Source organism: Agelaius phoeniceus, unplaced genomic scaffold, assembly GCF_051311805.1.
Source record: "Agelaius phoeniceus isolate bAgePho1 unplaced genomic scaffold, bAgePho1.hap1 Scaffold_283, whole genome shotgun sequence".
NCBI lineage: Eukaryota > Metazoa > Chordata > Aves > Passeriformes > Icteridae > Agelaius > Agelaius phoeniceus.
The window spans coordinates 66,984-94,966 of NW_027509923.1; the positions used below are offsets into that span (position 1 = coordinate 66,984).

The 27,983-nt window shown below is 45.5% G+C and overlaps 1 protein-coding gene and 3 long non-coding RNA genes across 5 annotated transcripts in view; all 4 read right to left on the reverse strand.

The window, feature by feature from the left end:
- Nucleotides 1-19,261, reverse strand: part of LOC129130715 (uncharacterized) — a 41,916-nt gene extending 22,655 nt beyond the window's left edge. The window contains exon 1 of the long non-coding RNA XR_013180585.1: nt 19,100-19,261. This is a non-coding gene — a long non-coding RNA (uncharacterized LOC129130715). The remainder of the gene's footprint in view (nt 1-19,099) is intronic.
- LOC143693104 (uncharacterized) lies at nt 12,821-14,754 on the reverse strand. Its single transcript, XR_013180582.1, has 2 exons — nt 13,924-14,754; nt 12,821-13,241 (listed from the first exon to the last, which is right to left on the reverse strand). It is a non-coding gene; the product is annotated as an uncharacterized LOC143693104 (long non-coding RNA).
- Nucleotides 19,262-20,311: 1,050 nt separating the features above from the next.
- LOC143693106 (uncharacterized) lies at nt 20,312-27,955 on the reverse strand. 2 transcript variants are annotated; one of them, XR_013180583.1, is made up of 5 exons: nt 26,201-26,356; nt 26,081-26,122; nt 25,894-26,000; nt 20,630-20,710; nt 20,312-20,552 (listed from the first exon to the last, which is right to left on the reverse strand). XR_013180583.1 is itself a non-coding variant. In XM_077173148.1 (5 exons), the coding sequence occupies exons 1-5, from the start codon at nt 27,875-27,877 to the stop codon at nt 20,481-20,483; spliced, it is 345 nt and encodes a 114-aa protein (XP_077029263.1). In that variant the 5' UTR covers nt 27,878-27,955; the 3' UTR covers nt 20,312-20,480. The 2 variants fall into 2 exon arrangements, 1 of the variants encoding a protein (XP_077029263.1); XM_077173148.1 differs by lacking the exon at nt 26,201-26,356 and adding an exon at nt 27,835-27,955.
- Nucleotides 27,350-27,756, reverse strand: LOC143693108 (uncharacterized). Its single transcript, XR_013180587.1, has 3 exons — nt 27,714-27,756; nt 27,527-27,633; nt 27,350-27,443 (listed from the first exon to the last, which is right to left on the reverse strand). It is a non-coding gene; the product is annotated as an uncharacterized LOC143693108 (long non-coding RNA).
- Nucleotides 27,956-27,983: the final 28 nt, after the last annotated feature.

A 27,983-nucleotide genomic window follows, 5' to 3' on the forward strand; every position in this document is an offset into this window, starting at 1 on the left:
TGGGGTTGTCTTTGCTCAGGGAACAGGTTGCACATGGTGGATAATGCAAAGAGATGGAACAACACGATGTGTACCTCAGGGAGATCTGATTGTGGGGTGAGAATGATATGCAATATCACTGTTTGTTGGATGTTACTGCCATTGTCTGTACATTACACCATACAGACATGAGATAGAAGGAAATGTGTAAGTGATGAAGGTCTGGGCAAGTGGAAGATGGAGAAGGAGATGTGCAAGTGTCGAAGGTCTGAGCAAGTGATAGATGGAGCTTTGAGTGAGTAAAGTGAAAGGGGTGAAATCCTGCCGCTCTGTAGTATAGGGCCTGGATTCAGTGGTCCAGTGTGGGGATGTGATGAGGGCATGATGGGTATTGCTTGTAAATTGTGGGGGAGCAGATGGAAATTTTGTGTGAATAAATGCATGATGTGTGGTAGTATGTTGATGATATGGGGATAAGGGGTGGAATGTCCTAGGGTGACGTTATGATGCTTGTATCCCCATTCATGTGTTCTGTTAATGTTGGATATTATGTTCTGTACCTTTAAGACTGGCTCTGAAGCGGGAAAGTTTTGTTTTGGTTTTCTTATCAGCCTGGCGAGACACAGAAACTGCAGCTTTTGCTTTTGCTGCTTTTGCTTTTTGCTTTTGCTCTCTCGCTCTTGCTTGCTTCGCTTCTGCTTGCTTTTGCTCTTTAGCTAGTTTAGCTAAACTGTCCAATTTCTTCCTGGACGGGTTCTCCTTTCCTTTTTCTGATCATTTCGAACCTGCTCCGGACTGAGACCTGAGAAGCACCAAGACCCTGCACCTTCTGGCCTGCAGCAGCAGCCCCAGCGCCGGAGGGACTGAGAACAGAGTGACCACCCCCCAAGAGAGACTTTCTGAATTTTTCATCTTTTTCAGAGCGGTGCCATCCGGTATTGTTCATTTTGTGTGCTGGGGGGTGCTGTGCTTGTTAAATAAACAGGTTCTTTCCACTCCTCTCCGAGGAATCCTGCCCGAACCGGTTGGGGGGAGGGGCTGTGTGGGTTTGCTTACTGGAGGAGCCCTAATTTGGAAATTCTCCTCCAAATTTGCCCTAAACCTTGACAAGGGATTAGTCTATTTCCATTAAAAGAGGCTCCCATAGGAGGGGGCGGACCAGGGTTTGTAAATGCTCCTTTGACTTCGTCTGAGGTCTGAAATTTTAAGAAATAAATAAAAGGGATATTTGGAGGATCCCGTAGGCATAGCTGAACAATTAGACCAATTTTTAGGTCCAAACATTTATACTTCAGAAGAGATGTGGTCTGTAATGAAAATAATATTTTTCTCAGGAAGAAAGGCAATTAATCAGAGCAGCTGAAATAAAAGCTTAGGAAAAAAGATAATCTGTGGGGACCCCCAGAGAAGACAAAATGCCAACTGTACCTCCTGAGTGGGGTAAAAATAATGAGGAGGGGAGTAAACACGTGAATAATTATTGTAATTACATAATCAAAGGAATAAATGCGACAGCAGATCAAAGGCGAAATGCAGGGGAAAAAAAAAAGGTTTTTAAGGGACAGCTTTTCGAGGGGAAAGAAGAAACTGCATCTAAATAGATAAACAAACTTAAGAGAAATAGGAAAATGGTCCTAAGTAAGCAGAAGATCTGAAAATCTTTAAAGAGATGGGCACAGAGGAGGAATAGGGAGGTCATAAGCTCTAATTTTCTGGGGGGAACAAATACCATCTGGAGCCTGTGACAACTTTAAAAGTGGGTCCCCAAGAATAAGAATTGGAATTTGTAATAGACACAGGGGCAGAGAGAACCTGCCTGTTAAATATTCCAAAAATTTACAGTGTGAGCAAACATATAGTGAAAGTAACAGGGGCAAAGAGGGAAAGTTTTACATTTCTGGTCATTAAAGATGTAGTAATTGAGGGAAGAAACTAAAATTTGCATGGGAGATGTCTTATTGGTCCCAGGGGCAGGTAGCAATTTATTGGAAAGAGTCTTACAAGTGCAATTAAGAATAGGAGTTATATCAGAAAATGGGAAAATGACAGCTAGAGTTTTAAAATTATTTAAAAGAGGATGAAGAAAAAAAACAACAAAGAAGTTTGAGGTGGGGAAGGAAATAGGGGAGGATTAAATATCGACCCCATAAGGGTTACAATTGAGAGAGAAGATTGTCCCGTGCATGTACGTCAGTATCCTGTATCTTTAGAAGGACGGGAAGGTTTGAAGCCAGTAATAGAAGGACTAATAAAGGATGGGGCATTAGAACCTTGTATGTCTCCTCATAATATCCCTATGCCCCCAGTAAAGTCTGATGGGAGTTATAGACTAGTACAAGATTTAAGGGAGGTTAATAAAAGAACTCAGACTCACTACCCAGTGGTAAAATATCTTAGACACTTAATAAATAAAAGTAGCTAGAAAACCAACCATGAGAAAATTGCAAGAATTTTATTCATTCTCCCTCCCTCTTCAAAGAGAGAGATCAGAAAATTACCTAGATTATTGAAATATTATAGATTGAGGGGTACGCACAAGTAGCAAAATTCGTGTATGAAAAAAATTGACAGAAGGAGATGATATAAAACAGACCAAACAAGATCTTATTAAATTAAAAGAGTTAAGTTAAAACTAGCCTAAGTACCAGCTTTAAGCTTACCTCTGTTAGAAAAGACATTTATCATTTATACATAAATACAGAAAATGGAGTACCTCATAAAATTTTAATTCAAGACTAAGGAAGAATAAAAAAATATCTAGTAGCTCATATATCAAAGATGTTGGACTCAGTAAGCCACAGCTAGCCAGTAGGTATTTAACAGCTACTGCAATCCTAGTAAAAGAAAGTTGTAAGCTTACTTTTGGAAGTAATTTAGTTAGGTTCACTTCGTACCATCTGAGGTCTGTTGAATTAAAAAAAACAGGTAAGAAGAGAAGAAAGAGAGAAGTTGAAGTAGGGAGGTGGTTAGCAAACTCTGAGATGTTAGAATGTGAAGTGATGACATCTTGGTGCTGGAAGAGAGCAGAAGTGTGAATGCGGGTTTTTGCATGAAAGGCAGGGAAGTGTCTCAACACACGGTTGTTAGGAGGTTATTCAATGCCGAACTGAGTTCCAGAAAGGGTTTAGCAGAACGGGCCCTCCTTGAAGGGAAAAGAGGGGAAGTTGACTAGAGAAAGGAAAGGAATGTCAGGAGCACCTGGGGACGCCAGGTTTGGGGTTGTCAAGGCTGGGAGGTGTCTGCCCGCTCCCTACGAGCGGCGGGGTCTCGGGGGCTGCGGCAGGCACCGATCCATGGAGGTGACCCGGCGGCGGTGCTGGCAGCAGGGGACACACGGGTTTGCCGGGCAGGAGCGGGCTGGCTCCGTGGCGGAACTGCCAGGGGGGCTCCCAGACTGCCGGGGTCCCGAGTCGAGGATGGCTGCGTTGGCCCCGGTAAGTGGGACTAGAGAGAGAGAAGGAAAGAGAAAGAGAGAGAAGAAGAGAGAGAGAGGGCAAAAGGGACCCAAGGCTGCCCCCAGGGTCCCCGTGCCCCTGGCTGCTCTCCCCTGCTCCGGCCCTGCAGTGAAGTGGCAGCACGGCATTGACAGCAAGGCTGTGAAAAGAGCGGGAGGGGGGCTAGCACTAAAAGATAAAATCAAAGCAGAGATTGCTGACTCTCCAAACCTCACAAAGTGGTTTGTTTTTCTTAAGTAAGAAAGGTTTTGGTCTTTTCTTTTGTGTGTTTTGTTTGCTGTTAAAAAGAAGTTGTGGTTTTTTTTTTCCTGAAGAATGGGTTTGTAAGGCTAAAACAATTAAATGCTGCCCAAAAGGTAAAAAGCAATAGATGTGATACATCTCGTGTTAAAATTGGTCTAGCTTTTCCTATTTAACTAACTGTAACTCACAAAAAGAAGAATTTGCCTCTGCAGCTATTAGCACAGCTGGATAGAAGAAGAAGAGGCTGCTGTGGAAAAAGCTTTTAGCTAAACCCAGAAAGTTTGGAAGAAAAGTGAATGGTAAAAGTTAATGCAGTATTATCTTTCTTTTATTACTATGCTATTAAGAAGTCCTTTCCAGGTACTACTGAAGCAACAATCAGAATCACGGAAAAAGGGTGAATTCATGCCAGCAGAATCAAAGGACTTGTGAAGGAACCTGAGGAATGGACTATCTCATTTAAACAGGGTGATACCGAACTGACTTTCCAATGGGGACTGAGTGGTAATAGTTTCGAAAAAGGCAAATGATCCAAGAAATGTACAAAGAACAGTACAGAATTAAGAATTAAGACAACGCTTATGCGACTGGTTTCAAGCCCTGCCTGGTTTTATTCTGGTCTTGCCTGAATAAAACATCTCCTTAGGGGAGGAATACTCCAGATAGAAGGATCAAGCCTGTTTTTGTGTTCTGACCTTAGCCTGAGAATTGTACAGGGGAGAAGGGGAATTACCATTTCCATCAGTAAACTTTATTTGATTCATTCCAATACTGGACATGCTAGCTGGGTTATAAGGAAATGCTTGAATTGTGGGAATAATTAGTATTGTAGTTCACAACATTTATGCTCTTATTGCAAAAAGTGTTCAAGTAATAACTTAGCTTTGTGGATGGGAATTATCAGTGCCTGGTGAATGAGAGATACCCGAAGAACGGTAAGAGACCACAGTTAAAGGGTGTCCAAACCAATTTGCCTGGAAATTATTTAAGAGAATGTGACAAGGAAATAGAGGGCACGACCAGATTGGCCTCTGTATTTTGCCACCGAGAAGATCAAATACACCTGCTGTGGGTTGCAACCTCACGGGCCTGGGAGGTGGGAGTATAAGGCATACTGGACCTCTGTTATTCCTGTTTCTGGCACTCATTTGTTCTCTTTTCCCTTTCGGGATACCAGCAAGATCGTGTCACAAATGCTGCAGAAAGCATCACGTGGAAAGAAACCAAAGTTCCTCTTTAATTACACACACCTATGTCAACAGCCACTGTTATAACCCATCCAAATTAAGAACCTATAGGCAAAACGGAATAAATTATTGGATTACAAAAAACAGGAAAAAGTGGTAATAGATTTGGAATTGAATGTCCAAAAGGAGAGAGATGGATTTGTTTTAAATTTAATCTTGAAGATATGGTTCAAGAAGATTTGGTAAAAAAAAGAAATAATAAACGAAAAGGCAAAACCAGCACAGCAATTGAACTCTGTATTGACCCCAAATTATCTATTGAGTTGTATTACAAGACTCCAAGCAGTTATAGAAGTGATAGCAAATGGAGCTGCCCAGGCATTGGAGTTAATATAAAGTCAGCTAAGCCAAACAAAACCTGTAGGGTATCAGAATAGGTTGGCTTTACACTATTTATTGGCCAAAGAAGGGGGTGTTTGTAGAAAGTTTAATATATCAAATTGTTGAAAATGGATGAGCAAAATTGATGAGAAAAGTCATTCTAGAAAAAGAAAAAGAAATCAAAGAAGAAAAAAAATATATATATGCATATAATAACTGAAGTACCAGTCCAAACATTAGAAAACAATGTTAAAACCTAGCTGGTAGGGTAATGTGTTAGAAGAAATTAAGATCTTTCATTTTATGTGTTGCAACTATTTTTATATTTCTTCCTTGTGTAATCCCCTGTTTTATTTTGCCAGCATAGTCCAGAAGATGCAAGTAGATAAGAAATATTGCTCAAGCCAAAGGATTTACAAAGAATAAGAGTGGGGATTGTGAAAAATACGTGTATTTTATGATTGGCTTTTTGGAAATATTAAAATGAATATTATATGTGTTGTGTTAGAAAGTAATGCTGTATTAATTCTCTTAAGTAGTGTGTTAAATATAGTTTTAGGTTACAAGAACTGTTAAAATAGAAACGATGCTATGTAAGATACTTTTTTAAAGAAAGGACTTGCAGCGAGATAGTGGCCACAGGACACCTGGATCTTTCAGAGAAAAATAATTTATTGCCCTCTTATCAGAAGAAACAAACTTCTTCCCGCCTCCAAGGCGCTGTTAGGATTAGAAGGAAGAAGTGGATGATGACCAGACAGAATCCTGTGTTTGAATGGAATTTATGCATCATGTATGAAGTGTATGACTCTGCAACAGGCTATTGCTTTTAAGGGTTAATCCTTTGTTAACGGGGGTCCTTTTTCGGGCTCGTGCTGCCCAGAAAAAGGTACCCGGACGTCCGTAACTCTTTGTTTTTGTTGTCTCATGTTGTCCTAATTCAAATTGTCCAAATTATTATTACTCTAATTGTATGACTATTTTTATAACCATTTTATTACTATGAAACTTTCAAAAATTTTAAAAGCAAGTGATTGATGTTTTTCACACCAGTCTGTTAGGTGAAAATTATCAAAAGATTTTTGTGAGTTTTCTAATTTTGGCATTAATGCTGGCGAATGTTCAGGGTTTACTGTCTAATTTTGGGTCGAGAAATCTGTCCCAAACACTGAGGGGACTCTGGAGCTATTTGGGAACAGTTCTTTTTCGAAATTCTTTTGTGTTGGGATCAAAGGGCTGGCATTTGCAGGGGCAAAATAATTCTCTGTCTGTCCTACATTTATTAAAGCAGCTGTCATATTCCACCCTCCTCCTCCTCCTCCTCGTCGCACGGTTTGTGTGCATGGATGTGGCTGTGCAGATGAATCGTGACACAAAGTAGTCCCACTGGGTGCGAGGAGTGTGGAAGGTGAAAACGCGGAGGCACACCAGGTATCGGTTGCTCAGGGTTACGCGCTGCAGGGGGATCTCTCGGTGCCTGGCAGAAGGAGAGACGCGGAAGGATACATGCAAGGCGCTGCAGTTTTCGCCTGCTGTGGTGCCGTGTATAGACGCAGTGGCGGCAGAAGTGGCGTGACAGGGCACAGGGATGCCGGCTGTGGCCGGACAGCGGCACGCAGCGGCTCGGAACCGGGACCGGGCTGTGCCAAAGCTGCGGCGAAAGCAGTGGGGGGTGGCGGCGGGGCCATGGAAGGAAACGCCGGGACGTCCGTGGTTGCAGGAGGCGGCGGAGCCACGCCATCCAGCAGCTCTGAAGCGGGAGGGTGCGGTGGGGAAGGCGCGGCTCGGCCCGTCATGCGGCGGCTGCGACAGGAGAGGGGAAGCGACCACGGGCGGCGCTGATGGGAAGCTGGGCTGGAGCGCCGCAGCACCGGCACGGGGTGGCTTGGGTGGCTGGGGCGCCCCGGTAAGACAGTCATTAAAACACCCTAAAAATTATTTTAAAAGCCCTGAAAAAGCCTTAAAGGTATCCTAAACATTTCCAGAGAATTCCTAAAAAACTCCTGCAAAAAAACCCCTAAAAGATCCCTAAAAATCCCTGAAAAAATCACCTGAAAGACCCTAAAAACTGTTGAACCCCTACCTGTAACACTGTGGCCTCCAAACATCATCTCTACCTATTAATTGGGGTAACTGCAAGACCCTCAAACACCACCACAATCACCAGCTTGAGTTGGTCTGGACAGCACCAAATAAAATAAAATAAAAAGCTTTATAAAAAGAAAAATTAAAAATAAAAATTAAATAAAAAATAAAATTAAAAAAAAACTGCTTTAAAAATGGGAAAATAAAAAAAATAGAAAATTAAAAAAATAAAAAGCTTTAAAAACAGAAAAATTAAAACTAAAAATTAAAAAAAAAAAAAAAATAAAAGAAATGCTTTAAAAATAGAAAAATTAAAACTAAAAATGAAATTAAAATGAAATTTAAAAAATAAAAGAAATGCTTTAAAAATAAAAAAATCAAAACTAAAAAATTAAATAAAAAATAAAATTAAAAAAATAAAAGAAATGCTTTAAAAATTAAAAAATCAAAACTAAAAATAAATAAAAATAAAATTAAAAAATGAAATAAATGTTTAAAAAAAAAAAATTAAAACTAAAAATTAAATAAAAAATAAAAAAGCTTTAAAAATAGAAAGAAAAAAAAATAAAATTAAATAAAAAATAAAAAATTAAAAATGCTTTAAAAATAAAAAAAACAAAACTAAAAATTAAATAAAAAAGAAAATAAAAAAAATTTAAAAGTGCTTTAAAAATAGAAAAAGCAAAAAATACAAATGAAATAAAAAATAAAATTAAATGAATAAAATAAATAGTTTAAAAATAAAAAATTAAAACTAAAAATGAAATAAAAAATAAAAGTAAAAAATAAAAAAATGCTTTAAAAATAGAAAAATTAAAACTAAAAATGAAATAAATATTAAATTTAAAAAATAAAATAAATGCTTTAAAAATAGAAAAAGCAAAAAATACAAATGAAATAAAAAATAAAATTAAAAAAAAATAAATGCTTTAAAAATAAAAAAATTGAAACAAAAAATTAAATTAAAAAAATCAAAAATAAAATAAAAAGCTTTAATAATAGAAAAATTAAAAATAAAAATAAAAAAAAGTAAAAAATAAAAAAATGCTTTAAAAATAAAAAAATCAAAAACTCAAAAATAAATAAAAACTAAAAAAAAAAGCTTTAAAAATAGATAAAGCAAAACCAAATATGAAATAAAAAATAAAATTTAAAAAAAAAAGTTTATAAATAAAAAATGAAAACAAAATATAAAAAATAAAATTAAAAAAAATGCTTTGAAAAAATAAAACAAAAATTAAATTAAAAAAAATTTAAAAATAAAACGAAAAACTTTAAAAATAGATAAATCAAAAATAAAAATTAAATAAAAAATAATTTTAAAAAAGCTTTAAAAATAAAAACCTCAAAACTAAAAATTAAGATAAAAATAAAAATAAAAAAATCTAAAAATGCTTAAAAAATATAAAAATTAAAACTAAAAATTAAAAAAAAAGAAAATTAAAAAATAAAATAAATGCTTTAAAATGAAAAAATTAAAACTAAAAAAAAATAAAAAAAGGCTTTAAAAATAGGAAAATTTAAAAAAAAATTAATTAAAAAGAATTAAAAAACAAAAAAAAATCCGTAAAGTGCTGTAAAGTACCGTAAAAGTTCCATAAAAGGTCGTGTCGTAAAGCGCGACTGTCGTAAAAACGCACCTTTTACGACAGTCGCGCTTTACGGCACCTTTTACGACAGTCGCACTTTACGGCACCTTTTACGACAGTTTTACGACAGTCGCGCTTTACGGCACCTTTTACGACAGTCGCGCTTTACGGCACCTTTTACGACAGTTTTACGACAGTCGCGCTTTACGGCAGTTTTACGACAGTCTCGCTTTACGGCACCTTTTGCGACAGTCGCGCTTTACGGCACCTTTTACGACAGTCGCGCTTTACGGCACATTTTACGACAGTCGCACTTTACGGCACCTTTTACGACAGTCGCGCTTTACGGCACCTTTTACGACAGTTTTACGACAGTCGCGCTTTACGGCACCTTTTACGACAGTCGCGCTTTACGGCACCTTTTACGACAGTTTTACGACAGTCGCGCTTTACGGCACCTTTTACGACAGTCGCGCTTTACGGCACCTTTTACGACAGTCGCGCTTTACGGCACCTTTTACGACAGTTTTCCGACAGTCGCGCTTTACGGCAGTTTTACGACAGTCTCGCTTTACGGCACCTTTTGCGACAGTCGCGCTTTACGGCACCTTTTACGACAGTCGCGCTTTACGGCACCTTTTACGACAGTCGCGCTTTACGGCACCTTTTACGACAGTTTTACGACAGTCGCGCTTTACGGCAGTTTTACGACAGTCTCGCTTTACGGCACCTTTTGCGACAGTCGCGCTTTACGGCACCTTTTGCGACAGTCGCGCTTTACGGCACCTTTTACGACAGTCGCGCTTTACGGCACCTTTTACGACAGTTTTACGACAGTTGCGCTTTACGGCACCTTTTACGACAGTCGCGCTTTACGGCACCTTTTACGACAGTCGCGCTTTACGGCACCTTTTACGACAGTCGCGCTTTACGGCACCTTTTGCGACAGTCGCGCTTTACGGCACCTTTTGCGACAGTTGCGCTTTACGGCACCTTTTGCGACAGTCGCGCTTTACGGCACCTTTTACGACAGTCGCGCTTTACGGCAGTTTTACGACCTTTTATGGAATTTTTACGGCACTTTACAGCACTTTAAAGTTTTTTTTTTGTTTTTCATGTATTTTTAATTAATTTTTTTTTAAATTTTTCTATTTTTAAAGCTTTTTCTTTAATTTTTTTATTTGTTTTTATTTTTAATTTTCCTATTTTTAAAGCTTTTTATCTGATTTTTTAAATGTTTTTAAATTTCATTTTTAAATTTATTTTTCTTTTTTCAAAGCTTTTTATTTTTTTAATTTTGTTTTTTATTTAATTTTTATTTTTCTATTTTTAAGGCTTTTTATTTTTTTAATTTTATTTTTTATTTATTTTTATTTTTAATTTTCCTATTTTTAAGCCTTTTTATTTTTTAATTTTTTTTTTTAATTTTTTTTATTTTTTAAAGCATTTATTTTATTTTTTAAATATTTATATTTAATTTTAAATTTTTCTATTATGAAAGGTTTTTATTTTTTAAATTTTATTTTTAATTTTTTTTTTAATTTTTCTCTTTTTAAACTATTTTTTTAATTTAATTTTTTTTATTTTTATTTTTAATTTTTCTATTTTTAAAGCTTTTTATTTTATTAATTTTTATTTAATTTTTATATTTAATTTTTTTATTTTTAAAGCATTGATTATATTTTTTAATTTTGTTTTTTATTGAATGTTTATTTTTAATTTTTCTATTTTAAAAGCATTTATTTGATTTTTAAAATTTTTTTATTTAATTTTTAGTTTTTCATTTTTTAAAGCTTTTTTAAAATTTTTTTATTTGTTTTTATTTTTAATTTTTCTATTTTTAAAGCTTTTTTTTAAATTTTATTTTTTATTTTTTTATTTTTAAGTTCTCTATTTTTAAAGCATTTATTTTCTTAATTTTGTTTTTTATTTATTTTTCTATTTTTAATTTTTGTATTTTTAAAGCATTTATTTTTTAATTTTGTTTTTTATTTTATGTTATTTTTTCTATATTTAAAGCATTTATTTTTTAATTTTGTTTTTTATTTGATTTTTACTTTTTAAATTTTCTATTTTCAAAGTTTTTGATTTTTAAATTTTATTTTTTATTTATTTTTATTCTTAATTTTTTTATTTTTAAAGCGTTTATTTTTTTAAATTTTATTTCTTATTTATTTTTATTTTTCATTTTTCTATATTCAAAGCTTTTTTATTGTTTAATTTTTTTTTTAATTTTTATTTTTAATTTTATATTTTGAAACCTTTTTTTTATTTTTTAATTTTATTTTTATTTCTATTTTTAATTTTTCTATTTTTAAACCTTTTAATTTTATTAATTTTTTATTTAATTTTTATATTTTTCTATTTTTAAAGCATTTATTTTATTTATTTTATTTTATTTTTGATTTAGTTGTTATTTTTAATTTTTCTATTTTTAAAGCAATTTTTAAAATTTATTTTTAATTTAATTTTTATTTTTAATTTTTCTCTTTTTAAAGCATTTTATTTTTTTAATTTTATTTTTATTTTTTATTTCTAATTTTTCTATTTTTAAAGCATTTATTTTTTTAATTTTGTTTTTTATTTAATTTTTGTATTTTTCTATTTTTAAAGCTTTTTATTTTATTTTATTTGGTGCTGCCCAGACCAATTTAAGGTGGTGATTGTGGTGGTGTTTGAGGGTCTTGCATTACGGCACTACATTTTATGGAACTTGTACGGCACTTTACAGCACTTTACAGTTTGTTTTTTTTTATTATTATTTGTTTTTAATTAATTTTGTTATTTTATTTATTTTTATTTTTAATTTTTCTATTTTTAAAGCATTTTATTACATTTTATTTGGTGCTGCCCAACCCTGCTGTAGTGCATTTTTATACTTTGTAATACTTTGAAGTCATTTTGTTTTGTATCCCCATATTTTTCCCAAATGGTTTATCCCAAACTGTACCCCCCTCCTTTTACCTGTGTTATCCCTCTCCCGGGATGAGATCATCCCCAAACCCCCACCCTGGCTCTCTGTCAATCACTCAGCCTCCCATCCCCTCCATCCAGAAGTTTCAGTCCAAGTGTCGAGTGATCAGCCAGAGGCTGGGGGTCAGCCCCCCAAGCCTTGCCCCATACGCTGTCCTGTATGTCTATCCCCCAGCATCCATCCCTTAGGGTCACTTAATGGTTGGTAGGATGTTATCTACTTTCGGTTTCCACCTCCCTTTAAATGTAACCTTGGCACATCTCCCTGGGGCTCTTGGCAGGAGGCCCCTGAGGGGCAGGAGCTCCTTTGGGGGTCCTAATAAAACCTTGGAATAACCCCTGCTAAGAGTCGGCGCTTTATCTTCTACCGCTGTCTCTGGTGTCTCTTGTGCTGCACAGGGGCCCAGCCCAGGTGCCCTCAGCACCCTCGGGGCACAGAGAGTGTCTGCCCCCAGCCCAGGTGCCCTCAGCACCCTCGGGGCACACACAGAGAGTGTCTGCCCCCAGCCCAGGTGCCCTCAGTACCCTCGGGGCACAGAGAGTGTCTCCCCCCAGCCCAGGTGCCCTCAGTACCCTCGGGGCACACACACAGAGAGTGTCTGCCCCCAGCCCAGGTGCCCTCAGTACCCTCGGGGCACAGAGAGTGTCTCCCCCCAGCCCTGGTGCCCTCAGCACCCTCGGGGCACAGAGAGTGTCTGCCCCCCAGCCCAGGTGCCCTCAGTACCCTCGGGGCACAGAGAGTGTCTCCCCCCAGCCCAGGTGCCCTCAGTACCCTCGGGTGTCTCCCCGCTCTCGGCCGTGCCGGGGCTGCCGACTCGGGACCGGCCGAGTGTTACTGAGAGGCTCGCACAAACCCGCTCGGCCGCTGATTGTGGTGGTGTTTGAGGGTCCCCAGGAGAAGGGAGGAGATGAGAATCTTGACTCCCCCTTTCAGAAGGCTGAAATATTATTGTACGATCTCTATTATATTAAAAGAAAATGAGATATTAGAACTACACTAAAAGAGCAAGGAGACATCAGAAAGCTGGAAAGGAATGAATAATAAAAACCTGGGACTGCTCACAGCCCCGACACCGCTGGACCATGATTGGTCATCAGGTAGAAACAATGCACAGGAGACCAATCCAAGATGCCCCTGTTGCTAAAACATCTCCAGCCCACACTCCACAGCCAGCAGATCGTTATTGGTTCCATTTCTGTTCTGAGGCTTCTCAGGAGAAAAATCCCAGCAAAAGGATTTTCATCAAACACGTCAGTGCCAGGTGATGGCACAGGCAGCATCAGCCGGCCGAGGTCACTGTGTCATCCCTGCCAGCCCAGGTGTCACAGCAAGGAGGAGAGAGTTCACCCTGTGCTCACCCTGCAATACAGAGCAATACAACACAACACACATATTAACACAAGATGATAACCTTTTTCTATTTTCATTACATGTGGATTTATTGTTACAGGACACCCAAAACAACAAAAGCACACAAAGAACAGCACTCATCTACCATTAACATCCCCTTCAAATGACACACAAACTCACCATCCCTTCTCATCGCAACTGCTAAATTACACCCCAGCAATCATTGCTCCTCGGGAACGTGGTTCCCAGGAGCCTCCAAAAAATCCTGCTGCCTGACAAAAACCCCGGTCCCTGGAGGGTCCGTGCCCAAACTTTGGTGATGAACGTCACCTTGGAGACTGACCGGGACCGGGGAAAAAAAACCCAGCCAGGGGGAAAAAAAAAAGAAAAAAAAAACCAGCCGGGGGGGGGGGGGGGGGGGGGTAAACCCGGCTGGGGATTTTTTACTCTAAATTTACAAATGAGTTGAAAAACCTGAAAAGCAAAAGTCACACACACAAGGTTAAATCCAGTCAGCATGCGCTCATACACGCAGAGACGAGCAGACGCACACAGACACAGGCACGTGCTCTCACACACGCTCACACACGCAGAGACGAGCAGACACAGACAGACACAGGCACGTGCTCTCACACACGCTCACGCACTCCTCCCATTTAAACATTCCCTGCGGCCCTTACTCGAGACGCTGAAGAACGCAGTTCCACGCTTCTTCTGGCTGCTGCTCCTCGACGTCAAATGGTAGATTCTGGGGAAATCAGTAGCCTCGGGGACCTGTGAGACAACAGGAAGCGGTCAACGAGTGGCTGACAGCTAGGACTTGTCCCCGCTCTGACCGATAAATTTTCTACCCAAAATCCCATAAAAGACAGATGAACAGTAAAGTTTTTATAACTCTTCTACCTAACTGTGAGTATATGCCAGGGCAGGGCAGCTGCGACCGTAAGCGGTACAACATAAGTACACACAATAAAAGCAGATGCATACAGTGCAAGCGTAGACGCAGTGTAAGTACATACAGTATAAGCCAGCATAGGTACAAACAATGTAAGTACACACAGTATAAGTACATACAGTATAAGCCAGCATAGGCACAAACAATGTAAGCACATACAGTATAAGCCAGGACATGAGATAGCTCTCTGGAAGATTAATTCTTGAGCCCTACACCCCTTGGGAAGATGGAACCTATAGAACTCCTGCAGTCACGTGAGGAGGGTGTAAGACGCTCCCTCAGGAAGTCCAAGAGAATGGCGTGGAAAAAAAGGCACTACCAAAGCCGGTAGTGAGAAGGAAGATGGATGAGAGCATCTTGTCCCTGTGAGACATTCCTGTCTCAAAGAGTAAAAATGCAAAGATGCCGGAACAAGGGATATCCGGAAAGGAACGTGAAGTAGAATATGGCCTACGTGGCACGGAATAGTGCCGATAAAGCGTCGAGACGTGACAAGGGCCTATGACATGGAAGACGACAGACACGGACTACATAACACAGACACGGACTACATAACACAGACACAGACAATATAACACAGACATGGACGACATAACACAGACACAGATGACATAACACAGACACAGATGACATAACACAGAGACAAGTGGCAACTGCCTGGCACTGTCCCCTTAGGGACCCGAGATTCCTAGTGCAAGATGAGCCAGAGGCTGATGATGCCAAAGGAAAGGGAGCCCTATGACGATGGCACGTGATGATGAAATGTAACTCGTCAAAAGAAGTTAGTGCCAAAGCAGTTAAGAGGATGCTCGAGAGGCTGGCGAGCCTAGAGAAGGAAGCCGACTGCCGGGTGACCGTGGCCGTGGCTCTGGACGCGAAGGCGAGCTCCTCCGAGGAAAGATCTGTGACGACGTCGGGCCGAGGGAGGTGGACGACGCGAAGTACGCGGAAATGTGGAGATGGGTCGGAACTGCCCTGCCCGGCAAAGGCTCTGGCGAGGCTGAGGGGAAACCCTCTCCCTTTACTTCCAGAGAGCCCATGCCCCTACAGACCTGTCCCCTAAGCTGACATCAAATTGCCTCCTGTGAGAGTAAAGGCTTTTCCCCTTCTCCCAGCCACTGGCCCCGACACTTAGCTTTTGGAAGAGGAGCGGACGAAATCCATCCTCGGTCGGACGTGGACGTGGAGATGCTCTCCGTGTGTGCTTCGGTGCTGCCGTTTCCAAGCTTGGGCTACAAGCCTCCTCAGGGTACCTGAGACAAAACAGAAAACCTGACTATTGCCCTCGACAACAGGAATCCCCGGGACTCCTCCGCGCCGCTGCCCCGGCTCACCTCAAATCTTGATTTGACTCCGGAGGGTGCCCGGATGATACCTGCAAAAAGAAAAGGGACACGCTTAGCATGCTGCTGTTTAACGCTCACCTATGGGTCAGCCTGCCTAAACTCTGACTCACCTGCCCTCCTCTGTTCCAGGGTGTGCCTAGGGCAGCGACAGCACCTGCAATGAAACAAAGCAGAAAAGCATGCGGATATTCTGTGAAAACGCAACCTCCCAAATCTGACAAGGAGGCCACACCGATACCTTAAGCTCTCACCCACCTGGACGGGCGTGCTCGGCCAGGATAAACGGCAAGTGGACCATCTAAAATAAAAAAACAAGGGGAGATGCTTAGAGCTGCACCAAAACTGAGACCTCAGCAATAACAACTGCTTCTGTACGCTACTCAATGCTCACCTTGCCCACTCGGCCTTGACTGCTGCTCTCGGCCTTGACCTCCTAAAAACAGAGACAAAGAACAATGCTGTAACGGGCACCATTTATGCTTCCTCTGAAGAGAAAAACATGGACTCACCTGCTCAGGGGAATCCCCACACCTGGGATGGGGGGCTCTGCCCTGGATTTTATCCTTCGCGTCTGAAAGAAAGTTAGGACAAAAGTCAAAGGGCTGCAGTATAACTTAAGAGCTCCAGATATCCTGTGTCCATCTACAAATCCCATCTAGAGTCCAACTACACCCCACATTACAAACTTCAAGTCCCTGGGACTTCTCCTATTGCACCAGGCTATGCGGCAGGGCAGAGCAGCTCCGGCACAAATGTGTGTGCACACACCCGTGACACAGGACAGACAGGACGTGACAGACAACAGGGACACAACACGGACAGAAATCTCCTGGCAAGGAAAATGGCTACGAGGACTGAGAGAATGCAAAAGGAGATGACCAAGGGAAGACCGATGGTGAGCTGATGAGGCTCAGAGAAACCTGGAGGAAGAAGATGCTAACTGAATGATTTATTCCAAGAACTGCAAAGATGGATGCCCGAGAATCCTACGGCCAGGAGCCTCTACCTGCCCTCAGATCCTTTCAAGTCCTAGTCCGCCATAATGGATCCTGGCGGGGCAGAGCTGTCCATACAGCTCAGAACAAGACCTGAAAAGACACCTGACCGGATGCTGCTAAAGAGACAAGAGAGTCTGATGCCTGAGTCTGAGCTCCTGAGTCAAAAGTTCTATGGCCTGGGTGCCAGGCCGAGGAATGCAGAGATCGCAGATGCTAACAATGATGCCAGGGTTTCTGACAGGCCCCTCCAAGGCCTAAGGTAAAAGACATGACACATCCAAACACACATAACACACAAAAGACAAGTGACAAGATACACACCGGGACTGCTCTGCCCTGCGCACCTCAGCGCTGTGATCCAAAGTCAGGCTTTGCTTTTAGGGGGCCTAAGGGGCCGCTTCATGAACTCCCCCAATCTCCAAAGGAGACTCAAAAACCCCTCCCAGTAATTCCCAAACCAGCCCCCTGCTTTCATCCCCTCTGTGGGTCGTGGCCCTCTACTTATCTCTCGCACAGCTGGGGATGCCGGTCTCAGGTGCAAAGAAAGGCCGCCTCGCCAGTTGGGAAGATCCTGCTGGCACCGGGCTGGTGTCTCTCAGGCAGCTGTATTAAAGAAAACCAAACATCAGTGCCCGATCTTGGCAGCCCATCGGCCAAAACCCCACAAGTCTGCTACTCACCCTGCTCCTAAGAACGCTCAGCTGCTCGGGCCGCACGCTTCGGGAACGCTCGGAGACCGAGGCCGTCGTCACAGGGGGTGCCTGGGTTAAGAGGAGAGGAGGTGATTTGGCATGGCTGAAACCTGAGGGGACCCTCGCTCCTCCTCCCTACTTCCCCGACTCACCGCAACTCCTGGGCAGGTGCCCAAGGCCACCTGGATGGCACCTTGAAATAGAAGAGTTCAGGGCTTCATTACCAGGTCTTGTAACGCATCCACAGGGCTCGCACGTGCAGGGAACCCGGTGCATCGGCCGGCTGGTGACGGGGGCTTGGCAGGCTCCGAGTGGATTGCCTAAGGCACAAAAAAGAGAATGGAGACTTAGACTTGCCCCAGGAATTGAGACCTCAGCAACCAGAAATGCTACTGATCACCTTGCTCTCCTGAACTTGACTGCTGGGGATCCAGCTTTACTTCCTAAAAAGAAAGAAAAAGAACAGAGCTGTAACAGGGTCACACTTGACACACCGCCTGCAGAGACAAATGGTGACTGACCTGCTTGTGGGAACCCCCTCACCCAGGATGGGGGGCTCGGCCATGGATGCAATGCATCTGCACCTGAAAGAAAGTTAGAACATATGTCAAACACCTGCAGGATGACTTCAAAGCTGCAAACACCTTAGGTCAATATAGGAATGGCATCTAGCGTCCAACTGCACCCCACATTACAAACTTCAACTCCCCAGGGCCTCTCCTATTGCACCAGGCTATGTGGCAGGGCAGAGCAGCTCCGGCACAAATGTGTGTGCACACACCCGTGACACAGGACAGGACGTGACAGACAACGGGGACACAACACGGACAGAAATCTCTGGGCAAGAAGGATGACTGCAAGGGCTGAGAAGATGCAAAATGATATGACCGAGGGGAGACCGATGGTGAGCTGATGAGGCTCAGAGAAACCTGGAGGAAGAAGATGCTAACCGAATGATTTATTCCAAGAACTGCAAAGATGGATGCCCGAGAATCCTACGGCCAGAAGCCTCTACCTGCCCTCACGTTCTTTCCAGTCCTAGTCCACCATAATGGATCCTGGCGGGGCAGAGCTGTCCATACAGCTCAGAACAAGACCTGAAAAGACATCTGACCGGATGCTACTAAAGAGACAAGAGAGTCTGATGCCTGTCTGAGCTCCCGAGTCAAAAGTTCTATGGCCTGGGTGCCAGGCCGAGGAATGCAGAGATCACAGATGCTAACAATGATGCCAGGGTTTCTGACAGGCCCCACCAAGGCCTAAGGTAAAAGACATGACACATCCAAACACACATAATACACAAAAGACAAGAGACACGAGACACACCGGGACTGCTCTGCCCTGTGCAGCTCAGCACTGGGACCCAAAGTCAGGCTTTGCTTTTATGGGGCCTAAGGGGCCGCTTCATGGACACCCCCAATCTCCAAAGGAGACTCAAAAACCCCTCCCGGTGGGTCCCTACCCTGCGCCCCTCTTTCATCCCCTCTCTGGGTTGTACCCCTCTACTTATCTCTCGGACATCTGGGGATGCCGGTCCATGTCAGGTGTGAAGGAGGGCCGCCTCAACATCTGGGAAGTTCCTGCTGGCACTGTTGTTCAACAACTCCCTGTTGTTTCTTAGTCAGCTACATGAAAGCAATGCAAATATCAGTGCATGATCAATGCAGCACACTGCCCAAATCCAACAATTCTGGCACTCACCGTTCCCCTAAGAATGCCCGGCTCCTGGGGCCGCACCCTTCGGCCGCGCTCCGAGGCTGATGCCGTTGTCACGGGGTAAGCCTGGGTTAAGAGGACATGAGGTGATTTGGCATGGCTGAAACCAGAGGGGACCCTCGCTCCTCCTCCCTACTTCCCCGACTCACCGCAACTCCTTGGCAGGTGCCCAAGGCCACCTGGATGGCACCTTTAAATAGAAGAGTTCAGGGTTTCATCACCAGGTCCTGTAATGCATCCACAGGGCTCACACGTGCAGGGAACCCGGTGCATCGGCCGGCTGGTGACGGGGGCTTGGCAGGCTCCGAGTGGATTGCCTAAAGCACAAAAAAGGGAATGGAGACTTAGACTTGGCCTAGGAATTGAGACCTCAGCAACAAAAAATGCTACTGATCACCTTGCTCTCCTGAACTTCACTGCTGGGATCCAGCTTTACTTCCTAAAAGGAAAGAAAAAGAACAGCGCTGTAACAGGGTCACCCTTGACACTCCCCCTGCACAGACAAATGGTGACTGACCTGCTTATGGGAACCCCCTCACCCAGGATGGGGGCTCTGCCATGAGTGCAATGCATCTGCATCTGAAAGAGAGTTAGAACATCTGTCAAACACCTGCAGGATGACTCAAAAGCTGCAAACATCTCAGGTCAATCTAGGAATGGAATCTAGAGTCCAAATGCAGCCCACATTACAAATTCCAACTCCCCAGGGCTTGTCCTATTGCACCAGGCTATGTGGCAGGGCAGAGCAGCTCCGGCACAAATGTGTGTGCAGACACCCGTGACACAGGACAGGACGTGACAGACAACGGGGACACAACACGAACAGAAATCCCTGGGCAAGGAAAATGGCTGCGAGGACTGAGAGAATGCAAAAGGAGATGACCGAGGGGAGACCGATGGTGAGCTGATGAGGCTCAGAGAAACCTGGAGGAACAAGATGCTAACCAAATGATTTATTCCAAGAACTGCAAAGATGGATGACGTGAATCATACGGCCAGGAGCCTCTACCTGCCCTCACGTTCTTTCCAGTCCTAGTCCGCCATAATGGATCCTGGCGGGGCAGAGCTGCCCATACAGCTCAGAACAAGACCTGAAAAGACATCTGACCGGATGCTGCTAAAGAGACAAGAGAGTCTGATGCCTGTCTGAGCTCCCGAGGCCAAAGTTCTATGGCCTGGGTGCCAGGCCGAGGAATGCAGAGATCGCAGATGCTAACAATGATGCCAGGGTTTCTGACAGGCCCCTCCAAGGCCTAAGGTAAAGGACATGACACATCCAAACACACATAATACACAAAAGACAAGTGACACGATACACACCGGGACTGCTCTGCCCTGCGCGCCTCAGCACTGTGATCCAAAGTCAGGCTTTGCTTTTAGGGGGCCTAAGGGGCTGCTCCATGGACACCCCCCATCTCCAAAGGGGACTCAAAAACCCCTCCCGGTAATTCCCAAACCAGCACCCTGCTTTCATCCCCTCTGTGGGTCGTGGCCCTCTACTTATCTCCCGCACTGCTGGGGATGCCGGTCTCAGGTGTGAAGAAAGGCCACCTCGTCAGCCGGGAAGGTCCTGCTGGCACCGGGCTGGTGTCTCTCGGACAGCTGTATTAAAGAGAACCAAACATCAGTGCCCGATCTTGGCAGCCCATCAGCCAAAAACCCACAAGTCTGCTACTCACCCTGCTCCTAAGAACGCTCGGCTGCTCGGGCCGCACGCTTCGGGCACGCTCGGAGACCGAGGCCGTCGTCACAGGGGGTGCCTGGGTTAAGAGGAGATGAGGTGATTTAGCATGGCTGAAACCTGAGGGGACCCTCGCTCCTCCTCCCTACTTCCCTGACTCACCGCAACTCCTTGGCAGGTGCCCAAGGCCACCTGGATGGCACCTTTAAATAGAAGAGTTCAGGGCTTCCTCACCAGGTCCTGTAAGGCATCCACAGGGCTCACACGTGCAGGGAACCCGGTGCGTCGGCCGGCTGGTGACGGGGGCTTGGCAGGCTCCCAGTGGATGGCCTAAAGCACAAAAAAGAGAATGGAAGCTTAGAGCAGCACCAGAAACTGAGACTGGAGCAATAACAGCTACTTCTCTCCACTGCTCACCTTGACAGCTGGTATCCAGATTTCCTTCCTAAATAGAAAGACAAAGAACAGAGCTGTAACAGAGTCACCGCATACACTTCTGCTGCAGAGACAAATGGTGCCTCACCTGCTCGGGGGAAACCACTCACCCAGGATGGGGCCCTCTGGCACACATTTAATCCATCTGAATCTGAAAAAAAAAGTCAGGACAAGAGTCAAACTGTTGCAGGATAACTTAAGAGCTCCAGATATCCTATGTCCATCTACAAATCCCACCCAGAGTCCAACTACACCCCACATTACAAAGTTCAACTCCCAAGGGCTTGGCCTATTACACCAGGCTATGCGGCAGGGCAGAGCAGCTCCGGCACAAATGTGTGTGCAGACACCCGTGACACAGGACAGGACGTGACAGACAACGGGGACACAACACGGACAGAAATCTCTGGGCAAGGAAAATGACTGCGAGGACCGAGAAGATGCCAAATGAGATGAGCAAGGGGAGACCGATGGTGAGCTGATGAGGCTCAGAGAAACCTGGAGGAAGAAGATGCTAACCGAATGATTTATTCCAAGAACTGCAAAGATGGATGCCTGAGAATCCTACGGCCAGAAGCCTCTACCTGCCCTCACGTTCTTTCCAGTCCTAGTCCGCCATAATGGATCCTGGCGGGGCACAGCTGTCCATACAGCTCAGAACAAGACCTGAAAAGACACCTGACCAGATGCTGCTAAAGAGACAAGAGAGTCTGATGCCTGTCTGAGCTCCTGAGGCGAAAGTTCTATGGCCTGGGTGCCAGGCCAAGGAATGCAGAGTGCACAGATGCTAACAATGATGCCAGGGTTTCTGACAGGCCCCTCCAAGGCCTAAGGTAAAGGACATGACACATCCAAACACACATAACACACAAAAGACAAGTGACACGATACACACCGGGACTGCTCTGCCCTGCGCACCTCAGCACTGGGACCCAAAGCAGGCTTTGCTTTTAGGGGGCCTAAGGGGCTGCTTCATGGACAGCCCCTATCTCCAAAGGAGACTCAAAAACCCCTCCCAGTAATTCCCAAACCAGCCCCCTGCTTTCATCCCCCCCGTGGGTCGTGGCCCTCTACTTATCTCTCGCACTGCTGGGGATGCCGGTCTCAGGTGCAAAGAAAGGCCGCCTCGCCGGCTGGGAAGGTCCTGCTGGCACCGGGCTGGTGTCTCTCAGACAGCTGTATTAAAGAAAACCAAACATCAGTGCCCGATCTTGGCAGCCCATGGGCCAAAACCCCACAAGTCTGCTACTCACCCTGCTCCTAAGAACGCTCGGCTGCTCGGGCCGCACGCTTCGGGCACGCTCGGGGACCGAGGCCGTCGTCACGGGGGGTGCCTGGGTTAAGAGGAGATGAGGTGATTTGGCATGGCTGAAACCTGAGGGGACCCTCGCTCCTCCTCCCTACTTCCCCGACTCACCGCAACTCCTCGGCAGCTGCCCTAGGCCACCTGGATGGCACCTTGAAATAGAAGAGTTCAGGGTTTCATCACCAAGTCCTGTAATGCATCCACAGGGCACACATGTGCAGGGAACCCGGTGCATCGGCCGGCTGGTGACAGGGGCTTGGCAGGCTCCGAGTGAATTGCCTAAAGCACAAAAAAGAGAATGGAAGCTTAGAGCAGCACCAGAAACTGAGACTGGAGCAATAACAGCTACTTCTCTCCACTGCTCACCTTGACTGCTGGTATCCAGATTTACTTCCTAAAAAGAAAGACAAAAAACAGAGCTGTAACAGAGTCACCACGTACACTTCTGCTGCAGAGACAAATGGTGCCTCACCTGCTCGGGGGAAACCACTCACCCGGGATGGGGCCCTCTGGCACAGATGTAATCCATCTGAATCTGAAAACAAAGTTAGGACAAGAGTCAAACTGTTGCAGGATAACTTAAGAGCTCCAGATACCTTGTGTCCATCTAGAGTCCAACTACACCCCACATTACAAACTTGAAGTCCCCGGGACTTCTCCTATTGCACCAGGCTATGCGGCAGGGCAGAGCAGCTCCGGCACAAATGTGTGTGCAGACACCCGTGACACAGGACAGGACGTGACAGACAACGGGGACACAACATGGACAGAAATCTCTGGGCAAGAAAGATGACAGCAAGGACTGAGAAGATGGAAAAGGAGATGACCGAGGGGAGACCGATGGTGAGCTGACGAGGCTCAGAGAAACCTGGAGGAAGAAGATGCTAACTGAATGATTTTATCCAAGAACTGCAAAGATGGATGCCCGAGAATCCTACGGCCAGAAGCCTCTACCTGTCCTCACGTTCTTTCCAGTCCTAGTCCGCCATAATGGATCCTGGCGGGGCAGAGCTGCCCACACAGCTCAGAACAAGACCTGAAAAGACACCTGACCGGATGCTGCTAAAGAGACAAGAGAGTCTGATGCCTGTCTGAGCTCCTGAGGCCAAAGTTCTATGGCCTGGGTGCCAGGCCGAGGAATGCAGAGATCACAGATGCTAACAATGATGCCAGGGTTTCTGACAGGCCCCTCCAAGGCCTAAGGTAAAGGACATGACACATCCAAACACACATAATACACAAAAGACAAGTGACACGATACACACCGGGACTGCTCTGCCCTGCGCACCTCAGCGCTGGGACCCAAAGTCAGGCTTTGCTTTTATGGGGCCTAAGGGGCCGCTCCATGGACGCCCCCAATCTCCAAAGGGGACTCAAAAACCCCTCCCAGTAATTCCCAAACCAGCCCCCTGCTTTCATCCCCCCTGTGGGTTGTACCCCTCTACTTATCTCTCGCACAGCTGGGGATGCCGGTCCGTGTCAGGTGCAAAAGAAGGCAGCCTCAACATCTGGGAAGTTCCAGCTGGCACTGTTGTTCAACAACTCCCTGTTGTTTCTTAGTGAGCTACATGAAAGAAATGCAAATATCAGTGCATGATCTCTGCAGCACACTGGCCAAAACCCAACAATTCTGCCACTCACCGTTCCCCTAAGAATGCCCGGCTCCTGGGGCCGCACCCTTCGGCCGCGCTCCGAGGCTGATGCCGTTGTCACGGGGTAAGCCTGGGGTAAGAGGAGATGAGGTGATTTGGCACGGCTGAAACCTGAGGGGACCCTCGCTCCTCCTCCCTACTTCCCTGACTCACCGCAACTCCTTGGCAGGTGCCCAAGGCCACCTGGATGGCACCTTTAAATAGAAGAGTTCAGGGCTTCCTCACCAGGTCCTGTAATGCGTCCACAGGGCTCACACGTGCAGGGAACCCGGTGCATCGGCCGGCTGGTGACAGGGGCTTGGCAGGCTCCGAGTGCATTGCCTAAAGCACAAAAAAGAGAAAGGAAGCTTAGACTTGCCCCAGGAATTGAGACCTCAGCAACAAGAAATGCTACTGATCACCTTACTGTCCTGAACTTGACTGCTGGGATCCAGAGTTACTTCCTACAACGAAAGAAAAAGAACAGCGCTGTAACAGGGTGTCACACTTGACACTGCCCCTGCAGAGACAAATGGTGACTGACCTGCTTGTGGGAACCCCCTCACCCAGGATGGGGGGCTCTGCCATGGATGCAATGCATCTGCACCTGAAAGAGAGTTAGAACATATGTCAAACACCTGCAGGATGACTTAAAAGCTGCAAACACCTTAGGTCAATATAGGAATGGCATCTAGAGTCCAAGTACACCCCACATTACAAATTTCAACTCCCCGGGACTTCTCCTATTGCACCAGGCTATGCGGCAGGGCAAAGCAGCTCTGGCACAAATGTGTGTGCAGACACCCGTGACACAGGACAGGACGTGACAGACAACGGGGACACAACACGAACAGAAATCTCCTGGCAAGAAGGATGACTGCAAGGAGCACAAGGACAGAAAATGAGATGACTGAGGTAAGATGGATGGTGTGCTGATGAGGCTCAGAGAAACCTGGAGGAACAAGATGCTAACCGAATGATTTATTCCAAGAACTGCAGAGATGGATGCCCGAGAATCCCACAGCCAGAAGCCTCTGCCTGCCCTCACGTTCTTTCCAGTCCTAGTCCGCCATAATGGATCCTGGCGGGGCACAGCTGTCCATACAGCTCAGAACAAGACCTGAAAAGACACCTGACCGGATGCTGCTAAAGAGACAAGAGAGTCTGATGCCTGTCTGAGCCCCTGAGTCCAAAGTTCTATGGCCTGGGTGCCAGGCCGAGGAATGCAGAGATCGCAGATGCTAACAATGATGCCAGGGTTTCTGACAGGCCCCTCCAAGGCCTAAGGTAAAGGACATGACACATCCAAACAAAACATAATACACAAAAGACAAGTGACACGATACACACCGGGACTGCTCTGCCCTGCACGCCTCAGCGCTGGGACCCAAAGTCAGGCTTTGCTTTTATGGGGCCTAAGGGGCTGCTCCATGGACAGCCCCCACCTCCAAAGGGGACTCAAAAACCCCTCCCAGTAACTCCCAAACCAGCCCCCGGCTTTCATCCCCTCTGTGGGTTGTACCCCTCTACTTATCTCTCGCACAGCTGGGGATGCAGGTCCGTGTCAGGTGCAAAAGAAGGCAGCCTCAACATCTGGGAAGTTCCTGCTGGCACTGTTGTTCAACAGCTCCCTGTTGTTTCTCAGTCAGCTACATGAAAGAAATGCAAATATCAGTGCATGATCTCTGCAGCACACTGGCCAAAACCCAACAATTCTGCCACTCACCGTTCCCCTAAGAATGCCCGGCTCCTGGGGCCGCAGCCGTCGGGCACGCTCGGAGACCGAGGCCGTCGTCACAGGGGGTGCCTGGGTTAAGAGGAGATGAGGTGATTTGGCACGGCTGAAACCTGAGGGGACCCTCGCTCCTCCTCCCTACTTCCCCGACTCACCGCAGCTCCTCGGCGGTTCCTGACCTGGCACACAGGGCCCATGAGAGCGGCAAACCCGGTCCATCGGCCGCTGGGGATGGGAGCCTGGCGTGCTCCGAGTGGATGGCCTAAGGCACAAAAAAGAGAATGGAGACTTAGACTTGCCCCAGGAATTGAGACCTTAACAACAAGAAATGCTACTGATCACCTTGCTCTCCTGAACTTGACTGCTGGGGTCCAGCTTTACTTCCTAAAAAGAAAGAAAAAGAACAGAGCTGTAACAGGGTCACCCTTGACACTCCCCCTGCAGAGACAAATGGTGACTGACCTGCTTGTGGGAACCCCCTCACCCAGGATGGGGGGCTCTGCCATGGATGCAATGCATCTGCACCTGAAAGAGAGTTAGAACATATGTCAAAAACCTGCAGGAAATCTCAAAAGCTGCAAACACCTCAGGTCAATATAGGAATAGCATCTAGAGTCCAAGGACAGCCCACATTACAACTTTCAAGTCCCTGGGACTTCTCCTATTGCACCAGGCTATGGGGCAGGGCAGAGCAGCTCCGGCACAAATGTGTGTGCAGACACCCGTGACACAGGACAGGACGTGACAGACAACAGGGACACAACACGGACAGAAATCACTGGGCAAGGAAAATGGCTGCGAGGACTGAGAGAATGCAAAAGGAGATGACCGAGGTGAGACCGATGGCGAGCTGATGAGGCTCAGAGAAACCTGGAGGAAGAAGATGCTAACCGAATGATTTATTCCAAGAACTGCAAAGATGGATGCCCGAGAATCCTACGGCCAGAAGCCTCTACCTGCCCTCTCGTTCTTTCAAGTCCTAGTCCGCCATAATGGATCCTGGCGGGGCAGAGCTGTCCATACAGCTCAGAACAAGACCTGAAAAGACACCTGACCGGATGCTTCTAAAGAGACAAGAGAGTCTGATGCCTGTCTGAGCTCCCCAGTCAAAAGTTCTATGGCCTGGGTGCCAGGCCGAGGAATGCAGAGATCGCAGATGCTAACAATGATGCCAGGGTTTCTGACAGGCCCCTCCAAGGCCTAAGGTAAAGGACATGACATATCCAAACACACATAACACACAAAAGACAAGTGACACGATACACACCGGGACTGCTCTGCCCTGCGCGCCTCAGCGCTGGGACCCAAAGTCAGGCTTTGCTTTTATGGGGCCTAAGGGGCCGCTCCATGGACACCCCCATCTCCAAAGGAGACTCAAAACCCCTCCCAGTAACTCCCAAACCAGCCCCCTGCTTTCATCCCCCCTGTGGGTCGTGGCCCTCTACTTATCTCTCGCACAGCTGGGGATGCCGGTCTCGGGTGCAAAGAAAGGCCACCTCGTCAGCTGGGAAGCTCCTGCTGGCACCGGGCTGTTGTCTCTCAGATAGCTGTATTAAAGAAAACCAAACATCAGTGCCCGATCTCGGCAGCCCATCGGCCAAAACCCCACAAGTCTGCTACTCACCCTGCTCCTAAGAACGCTCGGCTGCTCGGGCCGCACGCTTCGGGCACGCTCGGAGACCGAGGCCGTCGTCACAGGGGGTGCCTGGGTTAAGAGGAGATGAGGTGATTTGGCACGGCTGGAACCTGAGGGGACCCTCGCTCCTCCTCCCTACTTCCCCGACTCACCGCAGCTCCTCGGCGGTTCCTGACCCGGCACACAGGGCCCATGAGAGTGGCAAACCCGGTCCATCGGCCGCTGGGGATGGGAGCCTGGCGTGCTCCGAGTGGATGGCCTAAGGCACAAAAACGAGAATGGAGACTTAGACTTGCCCCAGGAATTGAGACCTCAGCAACAAGAAAGGCTACTGATCACCTTGCTCTCCTGAACTTGACTGCTGGGGATCAAGCTTTACTTCCTAAAAAGAAAGAGAAAGAACAGAGCTGTAACAGGGTCACCCTTGACACTCCCCCTGCAGAGAGAAATGGTGACTGACCTGCTTGTGGGAACCCCCTCACCCAGGATGGGGGCTCTGCCATGGATGCAATGCATCTGCACCTGAAAGAGAGTTAGAACATATGTCAAACACCTGCAGGATAACTCAAAAGCTGCAAACACCTCAGGTCAATCTAGGAATGGCATCTG

Excerpts from the sequence above, each read along its gene's own strand:
- LOC143693106 (XM_077173148.1), bottom strand. The coding sequence starts at position 27,877 with ATGGCAGAGCCCCCATCCTGGGTGAGGGGGTTCCCACAAGCAG. Across the intron at positions 26,123-27,834 it reads GAGGGGGTTCCCACAAGCAG|GAAGTAAAGCTGGACCCCAG; the intron begins GTCAGTCACCAT and ends CTTTCTTTTTAG. Across the intron at positions 20,553-20,629 it reads CGAGCGTTCTTAGGAGCAGG|CTGTCCGAGAGACACCAGCC; the intron begins GTGAGTAGCAGA and ends TCTTTAATACAG.